Source organism: Schistocerca americana, chromosome 3 (assembly GCF_021461395.2).
Source record: "Schistocerca americana isolate TAMUIC-IGC-003095 chromosome 3, iqSchAmer2.1, whole genome shotgun sequence".
Classification (NCBI taxonomy): domain Eukaryota; kingdom Metazoa; phylum Arthropoda; class Insecta; order Orthoptera; family Acrididae; genus Schistocerca; species Schistocerca americana.
In genome coordinates, this window is record NC_060121.1 from 321,744,702 (window position 1) to 321,762,497 (window position 17,796).

At 42.7% G+C, this 17,796-nt stretch overlaps 1 protein-coding gene across 1 annotated transcript in view; it reads right to left on the bottom strand.

Annotated features, from left to right (window-relative positions):
- Window positions 1-17,796, bottom strand: part of LOC124606054 (serine/threonine-protein kinase WNK4-like) — a 455,574-nt gene that overhangs the window by 44,978 nt on the left and 392,800 nt on the right. Inside the window, exon 6 of the mRNA XM_047138014.1 lies at window positions 3,915-4,041. Coding sequence (XP_046993970.1) covers window positions 3,915-4,041 — 127 coding nt within the window. The remainder of the gene's footprint in view (window positions 1-3,914; window positions 4,042-17,796) is intronic.

The window sequence follows — 17,796 nt, forward strand, 5'->3', positions numbered from 1 at the left end:
GCGTGGTTCGAACACCACCAGAATGAATTCACCGACTTCCTTGTCCACCAGATTCCCCGGATTTAAACCGAGAACTATGGAACCATCTCGATCGGGCTGTTCGCATCATGGATGCTCAATTTGCACCATGGATGCTCAACCGGGAAACCTAGTGCAGCTGACCACGACACTGAAGTTGGTATGGCTCAGCATCCCTGTCGGTAGCTCCCAGAACTTCAATGGCTCTTGATGTCCGCACTGCAAAAGACTGTTATTCAGGGCTCGGCAGGTGGTCACTTTAACATGACAGGACCTTGTAGACAGGGGATGTGTGGCTACCTCGCACTGTAAATAGTGCTGAAGTTCTTCAGTGGACTCTTTGTGGAACGCGATTCTGCGAAAAATCCTTTCACCGTTGATGATCTTGTAGGGCATTGTGAGTCTATGTGTCTTTAAAGGGAGGACTCGATTTCTTCTTTGTAATTTCGCAAACTGATACGCTACAACTTTTCTCCTAAAATTTTTAGCCTCAAATTGGCCAGTTCTCAGATGCTGCACGTTTTATAGTGACGAAACGACTATTCTTGAAAAGTGTGCAAAATTACAGTTTTCTCACGTAGCTTTTCTATATGAAAATTTAATTAAATATTTGTGGTCAATAGACGCAGAATTTTATGCTGTACATTTTTGTTATCCTTGGCTTTTTCTATTAAATGCTGAGTTTCGGAGGAATTTGAAAAAAAAAGAAAAGTGCGAAATTTTGGGGGCTTTCTTTTCATCTAGACTGAAGCTCCACTCAGAAATCGGGACAAACTCGGATTAGTTCATGCCAGATGAAGCCTACTTCAGTGATTAAAACAGTTTCCAGAATTACATTAAGTTTTGGAAGGCAAAACTTTCATTTTCTTGGCCTATTAACAGTTGGCCTACAGTTTTTACCCTGCTTCCTCGCACACCTGTTGAACTCTTAAAGGAACGTATAAATGGACACTTTGGTTACCTGGCGACTATCGTGAACAGGAGGAATATCCTGCCAAAAAATTAAAATAAAATAAATTTGTCAAATCGTGGATACTGCGAAGCTTACACGACGAGGTAAGCGCTAGGAAAGAGTGAAGTTGCAGAGCACAGCTGGCTTCCAGATAAAAAAGTTTAACTTAATGAAGAAACAGAGTAATACATAGTATGTTTCTCAACAGGAGCAGCGAAACAATTGTTCTGTCATTTAATATGCCGAAAGCACGCCGCCTGCTCCGCTTCTGGAAAGACAAGTCGCTAAGGAACAACAAAGAGAGTGGGACTCACGGTCTCTGTGGAAGTGGACAATAGTACTTGACGCAATGAACCAAGAAGAATTCGGGGAATGCGTTTGTTTCATTTCAAGCAAGGTTCTTCTGTAGGCGAGGTAAGAATTCCCGATAACTTACGGAAACGAAATTACTGCGCATACTTGACAGCGTTAAGCAAGATTTACGGGTGTATATGAAGCAATGCGTAATGTCGCAACTGTGGAACTCGTCCCGGTTCGCAGTAAAAAAAAGTCCCGGAAGGACAGCAAGAACTGACATATTGCACTGTAATGGAATGCGTCCTTCAGAAAGGCTGACGCTAGCGTACGGACACGTCTCGTGAAGACGTCATTTAGCTGCCGTGCGTGCAAACTTCACCTGCCAAGCTCTAGTGGGAGTATTAGACGCCTGCAGAAACTTACAAAGAACTAAGATTCCAGTGAGGTAAGCCATCACACAAACCCTTCACGCAGTGGGGCTCCTCAGGATCGTCCCGCCAGTGAAAAGTAGCACTGCGTGGATGGTGACGGGTAGACCATCACACGTCTTAATTCGAGGAAGATGCAGACGAGTGGCAGCCCAACAACGAGAACTGCCACACAGCCATAGGGAACACATTTGGAAGTGAAGTACAATCGTAACAGCGATAGGAAATAGACGTTTGCACTGAACCCCTTGATCTTCATCTCAGAGTTTGTTTTTCAAGTGATGTCGGGACTTGGGTAATGTCCGCTTATGACCTTTCAACTTAAAAACAGAAAAAAGCCTTTGAAGGTCCACTATGGATCTGAGATATTTAAGTGCTAATTATCTGTACGTGGGAGGTTTTTTTCATAGATTTCACAGTACATCTGTGAAAAATGGCAAGTGTTTTGAAAATCCGTCAATGTGCCTGTAAAACATTTCTCAAACCTAAAATAATACGTCTGGAGTAATATATAAATATTTATGAAGGTATAAGCAGATCGTAAATAACTGTTGACCAGGTGTATTTCAGGGGCAAGGGGGTGGGGGGCGAGGGTGGAGGAGGGTCTTGTGGGAGGAGAGACAAGAGGAGGTGTCACTTGCACCCTAGTGGAATCTTGTATACAGTCTTTTAGTTCCTTTCACACCCGTGCTTCCCCCTACTGGAATATTGTGTACAGACTTTTAGTTCCTTTCACACCTGTGCTTAACAAGTGTAAATAAACATTTCTGCAACACAATCTTAAGTTAGTGCAGCGCAGGTCACAAGGCTCATGATCATAAGAGACGATAAGTCTCAGCCCCCTCTTGTTACAAGAAAAATCCATGAACGAATATAGCTCTGTTGACATACACTACGTTAATCTATGGAAGTTCATCCCGTCGTCTGTCTAAAAAAATACATATTGTTATTGGAGCACGAGTCGTCTACAATGGAGTGTTTTCCGGTTGATTAATGCAGTGTTTATTTCCCAGTTCTCGTTCTTGCGCCACCAAATAATGATGAAAAGGTCACTGAACAGGTAGTCGACGTAAATAAACAGTGTCTGAAGCACCAAATCGATGCTGTTAATGGATTAGAGGTTTCTACGGAAAATTAGGAAACATACAGGAGTTGGTCACGCGTAGTCCCTGGTACAATGGTGACTGCCGCCAGATGGGGTAGTGTATTAAAAGCACAGAGGACACTCCCCAAAAGAAGTCTAGTAGCAGAAAACACAGGTCTTAATTTGAGAAAGAAATTTCTGAGGATGTACATCTGGAACACAAAATTGATCCGTCCAAAAAGTTCACCGACTGTTCTTATTCCTGGCGTACAAGTGACGTTAGCGCAGTAATTACGATGGCAGCTTGATATGGCAGCTGCAAACAACAGCTCTGCATTCGGCCAGTCAGTTGTAAGAAGACAGTGTTAAGTAGTGAGCGTGCGGTCGTGGTGTGTCAGTGTTTTTGTTTAAAGCCTCTGAATCAAGTGTTCAAGACATTCCCCAGAACGTTTTGAAAAAGGGAAAGGGTGTGTGTAAAGTTTGTTCCGCACTGTTTGACTCCAGTCTACCGCGAGTAGATTGAAATGCAGAACGCCGATAATTCTTTTCTGGAAAAAATCAACAAGGGTAACAAGACTTGGTATTATCAACACGAACCTACCACAAAACAGCAAAGTGCAGAAATTTATGTGAAGGGTCAACGCTTTTATGACATAACTGACATTCAAGCAAACTTGATGCGCCAGTTGAACAACATTCCAAAGAAAGAGTTTTCTGACAGTTTCACATGGTTGTATGGACGTTATGTACATTGTACTCGCGTGGGTGGGTGGGAGGCAGCTATGTAGAACACCTGAAATCATCTTAACTTTCCTCTATTTGTTATAGGTCCAGTCTCGAAACTTTTTGTACTGATGAGGGAATGTAAATAATGTAAATAGAAGGTGCAGAATGCTAGAATACTTCCTAAATCGGGAATAACTTCCACGGTAAGAGAGAGAGCCGTAGAGGGTAGAAACTGCAGAGGAAGATAGAGATTGTGATAAATATATTCCACAAGTAACTGAGGATGTCGAGAGATGCTCGAGATGAAGAGTTTGACTCACGATACTAAGTCGTGGACGGCCACTGTAAATAAGTCCGAAGACGGACGATGAAAAAAATAAAATAAATTAAAGTAAGACAAATTACTCACCGACATAGTCTGGAGTGCCGAGCAGTTCTCGGATCTCTGCGCCCTCAACAACAACTCGCGATATCTCGAAATCGCAGAGCTTGACGTCGCAGTCAGGGAACTGTGACATCATCACCAGGTTCTGAGGCTGGAACAGAAGAAAAAGGATGGTGATGACAATTCGCAGTGCTTCAGTGGCCGCAGAACTGCTAACATCTTGGAAACACGTAGCTAGCGAAATGTTTAAAATGTATCTGTTAAGTCCAGGTGACTATAGTGGATGTGGATATAGTCTGGTGTTCAAATCAGAGGCTGTTACTCGGTATCAGTGCTGCAACTGGGTATACCAATCAGTACGCGATGGGAGGTTGGACCTGCAATGCTCTATATTCTGGCCAAGCGAGTGAACTCCCAGAACAATTGGCAACGGGTAACAGTCTCTAAATAGGTCAGTCGATGCGCAACCATTATTTTGTAAAGTTTCAGTTTGAGTTTGTGCACAGCTGTCTGAGCAAATGCTATTAGCACACCACTGTGAAATTCTAAATGGCGCTACGAATTTCTCGGACTTTTTTCCAAGGCTACTTTGAGTTTATCAGTTTCGGAAAAAACTTTTGCCACAGTCAGAGAAACGAACCGGAATCTATGCGGTGATTGGAGCCTGCCTTTCCGGTATTGATTTTCGTGCAATGCCAGACACAGAACTCGTGTCGTACGTGAAACCCCTGTATGTATAGGGTTGGCAAAATAAAAATGCCCTGTAAAATTGTCGTCCACCTTAAGATAGGCAACTCGACGTACATTAAGCGCACCTGGAGTAGATGATGTAAGTTGGGTTGCCCGGCTTAAGAGGCATGAAATATTTTGAGTTCTATTTAACTTGCACGTCGTGTATCAATCACCGTAACACTGCACCCACTCGCAGCTTTCTGTAGTGTAAAAGCTGAAGAATTTGAGGTACGAATCGATTGAGCATCGAACTCATTTACCTGGTTTGACAAATTTTGACTTCTACAGTGTTTGTCTTGAAAGGATGATACAAGATGAACATCAACAAAAGATAAATGAGGATAATGGAATGTAGTAGAATTAAATCAGGTGATTCTGAGGGAATTAGATAACGAAATGAGACACTTGAAGTAGTAAATGAGTTTTGCTATATGAGGAGCAAAATAACTGATGGTGGTCGAAGTAGAGAGGATATAAAATGTAGACTGGCTATGGCAAGGAAAGCGTTTGTGAAGAACAGAAATTTGTTAACATCGAGTATAGATTTAAGTGTGAGGAAGACTTTTCTGAATGTATTTGCATGGAGTGTAGCCATGTATGGAAGTGAAACATGTACGATAAACGGTGTAAACAAGAAGAGAATAGAAGCTTTCAAAACGTGGTGCTGCAGAAGACTGCTGAAAGTTGGATGGATAGATCACGTGACTAATGAGGAGGTACTGAATAGAAGTGGTGAGAAAAGGAATTTGTGACACAACTTGACTAGAAGAAGGGATCGGTTGGTACGACACATTCTGAGGCGTCAGGGGATCACCAGTTTGGTATTGGAGGGAAGCGTGGAGGGTAAAAATTGTATAAGGAGACTAAGAGATGAATACACTAAGCAGATTCAGGAGGATTTAGGTTGCAGTAGTTATTCGGAGATGAAGAGGCTTGCACAGGATAGAGTAGCATGGGGAGCTGCATCAAACCAGTCTTTGGACTGAAGACCACAACAACAACAACGCTGTTTGTGGCTGGTAGATCTTTTAAGTCCAATGAAGATGTTATTGAAGCTGTATATTGGTATTTTGAGACCTTGGTTTGTTGGTTGGTTGATTGATTTTGGGGAGGGGACGAGGGGACCAAACAGCGAGGTCATCGGTCCCACCGGCTTAGGGAAGGATGAGGAAGGAAGTCGGCCGCGCCTTTTTCAACGGAACCATTCTTGTATTTACTTGAAGCTATTTAGTGAAATCACGGGAAACCTATATAAGGATGGCCGGACGCGGGTTTGAACCGTAGTCCTCCCAAATGCGAGTCGAGTGTGCTAATCACTGCGCCACCTGGCTCGGTTTTGAGATCTTCCGGAGTCGCATTTTACGAATTAATTCAGGGAAAAAGTTGGACAAAGTGTGTTGATCCACGACGTATGTACTACGTTTTACTGAAAAACGGTATGAAATCGTCAAACGTATTTTTGATAGTATCCCAAGGGAACGTTACACGGCCATTACTTTTTACAATATGTATTCACTATCTGGTAGCTAACGTCGGAACTCCGTGATGCTATTCGTGGACAGTGTTATTATCTGTAGAAACGGTGCAATGCCATAGAATGTATCGAAATACGGGAAGACGTGTGAAGGATCGAAGACTGGTGCAGGAGATGGCAGTTGACTCTCATTGTTAACAAATATAGCGTTTGCCCACTGTACACTATAGATGATAAATCATTGCAAACAATCTGGGGCGTCGTGAAGTGGAACGACCATGTAAAAATAGGTAAAGCAGAGCTGACATTTCCTAGAAGAAGCTTGGGGAAACAAAATTCATCTGTGAAAGAAATGGCTCTGAAACCAATCGTTCGACCTGTTCTTGACTATTGCTCACCAGTTTGGTACCTTTACCAGGTTGGATTAAAAGAAGGGTTAGAGAAGATCCATCGAAGAACAGCAAGTTTCATCACACATACGTTTCGTAAACGCGAGAGCGTTATGGAGATGTACAACGGAGGTCAGTGACAGACGTTACAAGAGAGGTGTTATGCACCACTCAGACGTTTACTGTTAAAACTTCGAGAGCGAGCCTTCCAAGAAGACACAAACATGCGCTTCTTGAAATTACCGGGAGAAGAAAATTTGAGTCGTTAGAGCTCATGAGGGCACTTAACTATTACCTATTCGCTGTAAGAAAACTCTGTTCTTCGGCTAAAGGGAGAAGCCGTAACCACAGAAGTCGAAAGACAGCGTATGACTTAAGGCCGATGTTCACTTTTTCCAGTCGTACGAATACAGTGCTAGTTGACTGTACAGAGGCAGCTGTCGGTACCGAAAGAATTATATTACCACCACATCGACAGTCTTCTTAGAGTGAACAATTAATACACTCATTTGTCCCACGAGACATTCACGAATGGTACAGGGGAGGGAAGAGATGATAGTGGTAACGCAAATACCCTCCACCGCACACAATTGTGATATTGCCTAGGCTTGAAGTCAGTTAAAGATATTAAATTTTGAGCCCCCTTTTAACTGAAGCCACAAATCCAACATATGGATTTCACTAATAACAATGATTAATTAAACTGGCTGCAGCTCATTCCAGGAATTTGGTTCCAGTGTTCAGTTGTGCTATGCACTGTGTTCCAGGTACTGAGTAATAGGTCAAAACATGTCTCTATGCCACAATATTTATCACGTAAACCCAGTTCAGAATACAAATTCATAGCAACAATAGCCAATGACCATATTTTACCACTGTTGACAAAATTCTTTCGGAAGGCACTCATATAAATATAAGTAATATCGGCGTACACCACCTACCCCCAACGTTACTACGCTCTGAACAGGCTTTTGATTCCTCAAAAATCTATAACGGACATGAGGTCACAAAAACAAAGTATAAATTAGTACTTTACAGCGGAATTAATCTGCCTGATGGCTAGCGCCATTTAATTAATATTAGTTTTAAATGAAATGAGTTTTTCCTTTGTATATCAAATTAGTCGTAACGTGTATTAATAACGGTAGCAACCATATCTGAGTCGACTACCTTCCCACAACCTAATATACCATCTAAGCAAAATAGACGTAATTTTTATGACTGTTGAAACGACGGTGAAACGATGGATAAAATTTCACAACTGAAAGGAATATTTGTGCTAATTCCAAAACTGATTTTAGATTTTGCTAGTGCTTAAGGTTTCCAAAGTTATGGAGAATTTATTATTACAGTTAATATTTATGTATATTAATTCACCTGATGCGTTTGGGTTACAGCATGTGTAAAATATGCTCTTTTGATCTCTAGCGCTAGTTTAATGATGGACACATTTGGAAATAATCGTTTAGTTCAATTTCAATATGGCATCACAATTTCTTTCGTTAATACTTGACACAATTTTGGAATTATCCAAATGAGGAGCTCCCCCATGGAACTTAATATCCTTTAGTTGTTATAGGTTCAAATGGTTCAAATGGCTCTGAGCACTATGGGACTCAACTGCTGAGGTCATTAGTCCCCTAGAACTTAGAACTAGTTAAACCTAACTAACCTAAGGACAACACAAACATCCATGCCCGAGGCAGGATTCGAACCTGCGACCGTAGCGGCCTTGCGGTTCCAGACTGCAGCGCCTTTAACCGCACGGCCACTTCGGCCGGCTGTTGTTATAGGTCCTCAGTTCATGGTAGCAATGTATGGGGTGATGAATGTAACTGGTTTCAACTTTCAAAATATGAATTTCTTACAGCGGTCCCAAAATACAATTTCAGAACTGTTGTGTGGTATTTATGGAATCAGCAAGCAATATTGTAGTGTTATTATAAACTTTTCTAGTATATAAAAGACAAAATTTGCTTATCACCAATTTAGAATGGGGTCAAAGAGTCTGTTGCTAGGTGTTGCAATCGGCTTTGCTTCAATAATCGACAATTGGTTATGAAACCGTATCTCACCGTGAACTGCTTGCGGAGTAAAGAAGCAGAAGTGGTGCAGTTTACTGGTAGGACAGTCTCACGTATGATGATGCCCGACAAACATGTTGTTGTGGTCTTCAGTCGAGAGACTGGTTTGACGCAGCTCTCCATGCTACTCTATCCTGTGCAAGCTTCTTCTGCAGTCATGGACTGTGCGGCTGGTCCCGGCGGAGGTTCGAGTCCTCCCTCGGGCATGGGTGTGTGTGTTTGTCTTTCGGATGATTTAGGTTAAGTAGTGTGCAAGCTTAGGGACTGATGACCTTAGCACTTAAGTCCCATAAGATTTCACACACATTTGAACATTTTTGAACAAGCTTCTTCATCCGCCAGTACCTACTGCAATCTACATCCTTCTGAATCTGTTTAGTATATTCATCTCTTGGTCTCCCTCTACGATTTTTACCCTCCACGCTGCCCTCCAATACTAAATTGGTGATCCCTTGATGCCTCAGAATATGTCCTACCAACCGATCCCTTCTTCTACTCAAGTTGTGCCACAATTTTCTCTTCTCTCCAATTCTGTTTAATACGTCCTCATTAGTTATGTGATCTACCCATCTAATCTTCAGCATTCTTCTGTAGCACCACATTTCGAAAACTTTTATTCTCTTCTTGTCTAAACTGTTTATCGTCCACGTTTCACTTTCATACATGGCTACACTCCATACAAATACTTTCAGAAACGACTTCCTGACACTTAAATCTATACTCGATGTCAAACAATTTATCTTCATCAGAAACGCTTTCCTTGCCATTGCCAGTCTACATTTTATATCCTCTCTACTTCGACCATCGTGAGTTATTTTGCTCCCCAAATAGTAAAACTCATTTATTACTTCAAGTGTCTAATTTCCTAATCTAATTCCCGCAGCATCACCCTATTTAATTCGACTACATTCCATTATCCTCGTTTTGTTTTTGTTGATGTTCATCTTATATCCTCCTTTCAAGATACTGTCCATTGCGTTCAGCTGCTCTTCCAGGTCCTTTGCTGTCTCTGAGAGAATTACAATGTCATCGGCGAACCCCAAAGTTTTTATTTCTTTTCCATGGATTTTAATTCCTACTCCGAATTTTTCTTTTGTTTCCTTTACTGCTTGATCAATATACAGATTGGATAACATCGGGGATAAGCTACAACCTTGTCTCACTCCCTTCCCGACCACTGCCTCCCTTTCATGCCCCTCGAGTCTTATAACTGCCATCTGGTTTCTGTACCAATTGTCAAATTGTAAATAGCCTTTCGCTCCCTGTATTTTACCCCTGCCATCTTAAGAATATGAAAGAGAGTATTCCAATCAACATCCCGACAAACATAGGCGCAGCTTTAGGCTAAGATTCATCCTAAGACCCGTTTAAAATGACTGTACAGTCGAAACCAGTATAACCAGACAAACATTTACGCAACTGCGTAATATATTTTCTTGAACCTGCCTGTGTTTTATGTTTCCACCGGTTTTCGGCCATTCCTTTTTTGGGAATACACGTAATAAAACGTTTAGGGTACGATGCACTGTCTGTTTGACACTAAGAGCAAATAATTTTATGAGTGCTACGCTAAATTTGGCACACAATTTACAACACGCTCCACTGAATGGCAAAGCGCCACGGACCGAGTGTTGTGAAGAAGAGCCAGCGGTAGGAAACCCCCCCCCCCTCCCCAATCGTATGTGTGTGTGTGTGTGTGTGTGTGTGTGTGTGGACGGCGGGCTGCTGTTCGCGTGTCGCAGCAGGTGGTGCGCGCTTAGCTCGGCTCGGCTCCCAGACGGCGTCTTGTCTTCTCTCCCACTGCGACGCCGCCTCCGCGTCCGCCAGGTTTCGCTCGGCAGATGCCACCGCTCGCTTGTTTACGGGCCAACTTTGCGGCCCACGTGCGGTCCGCTACGTATTTATTATCCGTGCTGTGACACTGTCCCCGCCTCCTTCCACGCGTAATATTTGCGTTGTAAACCAAGACGACTCACGTTCTATTGTGACAGCGGTGAAAATTTTTTCTCTCTGTAGGGGAGGTGCAGTTCTAAATCTGAGGGTACTTTTCCCATCACTCGCATATGGTGCCCGAGAAGAACGTCTGTCGGCACTGAAACGGAATAATGAAGCCCCTCACAAACTCAAGATTTAGTGCGCAATACCGAGTATTGTGCAACAATATTGACCGTCTGAGTGCGGTATTGACTTCTTGTGCAGTGTATTGAAGGAGGCTGCAGAGCTTTAGAAATATTGATTCTCCCTTACAAGGGAACCTCCCCATCGCACCCCCGTCAGATTTAGTTATAAGTTGGCACAGGAATAGGCCTTGAAAAACTGAACACAGATCGATCGAGAAAACAGGAAGTTGTGTGGAACTATGAAAAAAATAAGCAAAATATACAAACTGAGTAGTCCATGCGCAACGTATGCAACATCAAGGAATGTGTGAGCTTACGAGCGCCGTGGTCCCGTGGTTAGCGTGAGCAGCTGTGGAACGACAGGTCCTTGGTTCAAATCTTCTCTCGGATGAAAATGTTAATTTTTTATTTTCAGATAATTATCAAAGTTCAGGCACTCACACATAATCAACTTCGCTTTCCAAAATTCCAGGACATGTTCAGATTTGCTTGGACATATACAGAATTTGACGGTCTAAGCACGGAAACATTTGAAAACGTAAAAAACATACGTTTTGACAGAGCACAGGCAACTGTGCGACTGTGAAACTTTTGCATTCATTTGTTGCAGTTTATGTCAGAAACCCTTATGTTTTCATCACTTTTTTGGGAGTGATTATCACATTCACAAGAAAACCTAAATCGGGCAAGGTAGAAGAATCTTTTTACCCATTCGCCAAGTGTGCAAGTTAGGTGGGTCGACAACATATTTCTGTCATGTGACGCACATGCCGTCACCAGTGTCGTATAGAATATATCAGACGTGTTTTCCCGTGGAGGAATCGGTTGACCTATGACCTTGCGATCAAATGTTTTCGGTTCCTATTGGAGAGGCACGTCCTTTCGTCTACTAATCGCACGGTTTTGCGGTGCGGTCGCAAAACACCGACTCTAAACTTATTACAGTGAACAGAGACGTCAATGAATGAACGGACAGATCGTAACTTTGCGAGAATAAAGAAATTAAAATTTTCGCTCGAGGGAAAACTAGAACCAAGGACCTCTCGTTCCTCAGCTGCTCATTCTAACCACGGGACCAGGGCGCTCCTCAGCTCAAAGTGTCCATAATGTTGCCTATCTTTCTCATGGACTACTCATATTGTATATTTTGCTTATTTTTTCGTAGTTCCACACAACTTCTTCCTGTTTTCTCGATTGATCTGTGTTCAGTTTTTCAAGGCCTATCCACTGTGTCAATTTATAACTAAATCTGAGGGGGGGGGGGGGTGCGATGGGGAGATTCCCTTGTCAGTACACTGCGCAATACACTGATGTGACTAAAGTCATGGTACAGCGATATACTCATACAAAGATGGCGATGCTATCGCGTACACAATATATAAAAGGACAGTGCTTTGACGGAGCTGTAATTTCTACTCAGGTGATTCATGCGAAAAGGTTTCCGACGCGATTACGGCCGCACGACGGGAAATAACAGGCTTTGAACGCGAAATGGTAGCTGGAGAAAGAGCAAGGGACATTCTATTTCGGAAATCGATAGGTAATTCGGTAGTCCGAGATCCACAGTGTCGGGAGTGGGCCGAGAGCACAAAATTTCAGGCATAACCTGTCACCTCGGATGGCGCAGAGGAGGACGGCTTTCACTTAAGGCGAGGTTTACTATCTTTTGGTCCAAAAAATCGATTTTTTTAAAATTGAAGTTTCGGATCCATAAAAGTGTTTAGAATCCTTCCCTGAAACGGTTTTTGCGAATACGGAACAGAAATGTTTGTTATTCGCGATTGAACAAAAAAACGCACCTGCCTGAAATCGGTCTTTTTCACGCACCAGTTTTTTTTCTTTCGGAAGACGAGTTATTGTACCGGTGCTTGGGAGGAAACACACAAAATTCAAATGAAAGTTTGAACGCGTGTGTTTGGTAGTTAGCCCCCAAGCATTTGCATTCTGGTGCGAAGACCGTGGAGATTGCGAATTTTCTGGCAGTGAGCAGCTTCAACGAAGGGTTTTCAGCAATTCTGAAGACCATGAAAACGATAGATGTCACCCTGGGACTCTATTCGACGCAGTTCGCCAAGCATTCGGACGACCACCGGATTCAAGCGGCCGAAAACCGCTTGGCACCGGCCGTATGAGCGGCTCTGGAGCAGCGCAGGATGGCCCAGATCAAGCAGAACGCCCTCTACGAGGAAGTGGAAGGACTAGTTTACGGATCCGGAATATCAGATTGAACGTAAGTTGCATAATATTGCATTTATATGTGGTCAAAACTTCTAACGCGTTTTTCCCGAAATGACTTTCTTTTATTTATTTTTTTATCGCGCGGTATGCTAACTTCAAATCAACTGAACCGCTTGGCGTGATTCTTTTTTTCCGACGAAGCTAACTAAATTGTCTAGGAGTTGTACCACTTTTATTCCAATCCATCAACTATAAATATTTTTACATGGCCGACGAACTCGAAAAATCGATGAAAAAAACCCTATTTTTTCAAATGGCCGCCATTTTGTTTCCTATGGTCCAAATAATATAAGCGAGGTACAACTCCTAAAGAATATTATATACTTCGCTAACGTCAACTCAATTTTGATTTCAGACAAGCTGGCTGAGCTTTGACATACCGCGCGTGGAGGTCTACATCGAAATTTTGTTTCGTTCCGACGGCACTTCCGCCTTTGCTCTTCGACATGCCAATTTGTAGAGGAAGTATCAATAAACATTTTGACCAAATTTGACATTGATATCTATAACAAATCCCGAGAAAAAAATTCTAAAAGAACATCCTTTTTTCGGGCCAAAGTCAGTAAATCTCCCCTTAACGACCGAGAGCAGCGGCGTTTGCGTAGGGTTGGCAGTGCTAACAGACAAGCAGCGCTGCCTGAAATAACCGCAGAAACCAATGTGGGATGTACAACGGATGTATCCGTTAGGAAAGTGCAGCGAAATTTGGCGTTAATAGGCTATGGCAGCGACTTCATTTGCTAACAGTACGACATCATCTGCAGTGCCTCTCCTGGGCTCTTGGCCGTTTTGGGTGGACCGTAGACGACTGGAAATCTTTGGCCTGGTCAGATGTGATCCTATTTCATTTGGTAAGAGCTATTCGAATGGCTCTAATAGAAATACGTAAACCTAACTAACCTAAGGACATCACACACATCGCTGCCCGAGGCAGGATTCGAACCTGCGACCGTAGCAGCCGCGTGGTTCCAGACTGAAGTGCCTAGAACCGCTCGGCCACGTCGGCCGGCTGGTAATAGCTGTCGACAGGTCACTGTACAAATTGGTGGTGGATCCATAATGGTGAGGGCTGTGTTTACACGGAATGGACTGGGTCCTTTGGTCCAACTGAACTGATCGACTAGAAACGGTTATGTTCGGTTACTCATAGACCATTTGCAGCCATTCATGGAATTCGTATTCCCAAACAACGATGTCGTGTCACCGGGCCGCAGTTGTTCGCGATTGGTTTGAATAACATTCTGGACGATTCGCGCACAGTTGGTGCAGAAAATCCTACATCAGCAACACGTTCGTACTTGTGGACGGCTATAGTCGCTGTATGGGTCAGTATTTCTGCAGGGGACTGTTAACTTCTTGTTGAGTCGATGCCACTTCGGGCTGCTGCACTACACCAGGCCAAACGAGATGCGCCACGGTATTAGGAGGTATCTCATGTGCTTTGTCACCTCACTGTACAGAAACGTGTAAGGGTAACATTGCGCAATAAACTACAGTTTCTGCCGAGATCGAGAGAAATTCAGTTCAGCCCGAACGAATTTCTGCAAAGACATGAAAAAGGCAAATCACGAAAGATTAGGGAGTGAGGTGGAGGATGTGTATGAAAGAACTATGCGGTATATTGAGAAATGACATTTCTGACTGTTTAGCAAACGCTAAATACCTCGTTGCACGGCTTAATTTATGAGGGACGCGGCGGAACGGTGTTCCCGTACCTCTCAGGAAATTTATTTTTAACTTACAGGAACAAGTCGACACTGACGATTGAAACTAGTGCACGTGTGTTAAATCGAAACGTAACTAATTTACCGCTGAGACGTATTAAAGGAACGTTCCTGTTCAAATGTGTTGCGTATTTGTAGTAATGAATATAACATTGAATCGATTCAGTTGTAATATAACTCAATGAGTAGAAGACAAATGACGTTTTTACATTTACGAAACATCTAACTCAGTGTCTCATGTTACATCGCATTCTGTTTTTCTTAACTCTTCGGGAAGTAGGAACTGTACGTGACCCCAATGGGCCAGGAATATCGTCATTGTTATTAATCGCTAAGTGCCGGACACACGTTTACCGACCAGCTACAACGAAAATGTTTGAACATTGCGGCTAGCAGTAGTTGAAAAAATGACGTCATATCAACGAAGACTACCGACTTTGACCGATATGTGTCGAGCAGAAGTAGGGAGCAAAGTAACACTGCTACCGGAACGCTTGCGAGCACCTGTTGTTTTTGTTAAATCTTGTGGTTTTTGTATTGTTCACAAGAAATTATGTTTTAAAAAGCTGAATTACAGAACAGTATTTTGTATCATTTTAAATTTTATCACAAGTTTTCAAAAATCGAAACTTGTGGTTTTTGTGGCTGTGGCATGCTGTGGGGGGTTGTATGATCGAAGAGGTGCAATCTGGCACCTAAGATTTTAGAAATTGAGCATTGCCTCGTTATCGACAATCTGAAAGGAAACTGAAGATCATGGTGTCATGACAGTAAGCATAAATGTTGATTTTACGTGTAGCTGTTTTCAGAATTCGCATTCAAGATGGTCTCAAATGCCCATATTTTTATTTCTTGCAGCAGTTGTCACACTCTGAACAAGATAATTTAAAATTACTTGCGTCCTTGAAATCTCGTATCCAGCCGCCGGTCTCTACGTCATGATGGAAAGTTCAATGTAGCGCCGCTTCTCTATCGTCCCACGGCGCCACAATCAGCTGATTATTAAATAAACGTGATCATTGTACCAATTCTTCACCCCTTTTTACAAGCTACGTAATTTTTCTAAAAAAATTTATACGCTTCATTAGCATGTGACATAAGATCTTAATGATGTTCCATTTCTTTAAGATTGATGTCAAATTTGTTTAACTTTTGTAATAGACATGAACGCCGTCATTGTACTTAGTCTTCGTGAGCTTTTAGGCACACTAACGCTCATTGCTTCTTATGTACGTGAAACCTTTTATAGCCAAACTGTCTGTTGGTGCTAATCATCATCATCATATGTCTCGTGGTTTTTAATATTTTACTTATGACGCGAAGTTTTTTCCGTCACCATATCTTTACATTTTTTACGTTACTTTTTAACCGCTTGCAAGTGCTATGTAAATATTTTAACGAAGGTATTTTTATAACGTGCTTATTACTGTACTCTTATCATTATCAATCTGCTGTTAAGTGTGATACAACCCTCGTAATCCCTAAATCTTTATTCTACATCCATTTTTGTAGGACTCTATCGTCCACAGTTTGCTTGAGGAATACTTCCCGATGTAAGCTTAATTGTATGCTCTTCTGAGGAACTAGCCAAGAAGTTAATTTAATAAAAATCTGTGCAGCTGACAACTGATTATTTCTGTTCTTAAAACGTGCTTCACAGCTGCAGACTGACAGCCATGAATAAAATTGTAGATCTCAAAGATCCACGATGCAGTTTGTTTGGCATTTCTGTGGCATTTGCGCACTGGTTAAGCAAATCGGTAACGAATGGTGCAGTCCTTCCTCGAATCTCTTATCTCCTCTGCTTTTCAACAAGGTAAGTCAACAAGACAGACGAACAATACTTAAGAATGGGTGGAACAATATTTTGTAAGCGACCTATTTTCAAGCATCAATTGCAATATCTTCCGCACTCGATGGCTTTCTAGGGCGCAGTCGTTTAATATTTGTGTAATCGCAGATTCTCGCTGTGCAGCGGAGTGCGGACAGATTAAAACTGTGTGCCGGACCAAGACTCGAATTCGGTCGGTAGAGCACTTGCCTTCGAAAGGCAAAGGTTCCGGGTTCGAGTCTCGGTCAGGCACACAGTTTCAACTTGCCAGGAAGTTTCGAAAAGGTAGTTGTTGATCGCTCTGAATTTTTTTAAAAGCTCTGTAAGAAGTGCTTGTTGTCTTCGCTCTTGTGGTGGTTTATGACTTAGGACTGGTAGCCAGAAGTTGGGAGTAGTTTTAACCGGGCCCGAATTCATTCGTTTTGTGTGATTGAGTCCGATTATTTTCTTAGGCTGGAGGTTTTTGAGACGGATGGTGCAGTAGTAATGTGCTACTGAATAAAATAGAACTATAGCTACACTACTGGTCATTAAAATTGCTACACCAAGAAGAAGTGCAGATGATAAACGGGTATTCATTGGACAAATATATTATACTAGAACTGACATGTGATTACCTTTTCACACAATTTGGGTGCATAGATCCTGAGAAATCAGTACCCAGAACAACCACCTCTGGCCGTAATAACGGCCTTGATACGCCTGGGCATTGAGTCAAATAGAACTTGGATGGCGTGTACAGGTACAGTTGCCCATGCAGCTTCAACACGATACCGCAATTCATCAAGAGTAGTGACTGGCGTATTGTGACGAGCCAGTTGCTTGGCCACCATTGACCAGACGTTTTCAATTGGTGAGAGATCTGGAGAATGTGCTGGCCAGAGCAGCAGTCGAACATTTTCTGTATCCAGAAAGGCCCGTAAAGGCCCTGCAACATGCGGTCGTGCATTATCCTGCTGAAATGTAGGGTTTCGCAGGGATCGAATGAAGGGTAGAGCCACGAGTCGTAACACATCTGAAATGTAACTTCCACTGTTCAAAGTGCCGTCAATGCGAACAAGAGGTGACCGAGACGTGTAACCAATGGCACCCCATACCATCACGTCGGGTGATACGCCAGTATGGCGATGACGAATACACGCTTCCAATGTGCGTTCACCGCGATGTCGCCAAACACCATCATGATGCTGTAAACAGAAACTGGATTCATCCGAAAAAATGGTTTGCCATTCGTGCACCCAGGTTCGTCGTTGAGTACACCATCGCAGGCGCCCCTGTCTGTGATGCAGCGTCAAGTGTAACCGCAGCCATGGT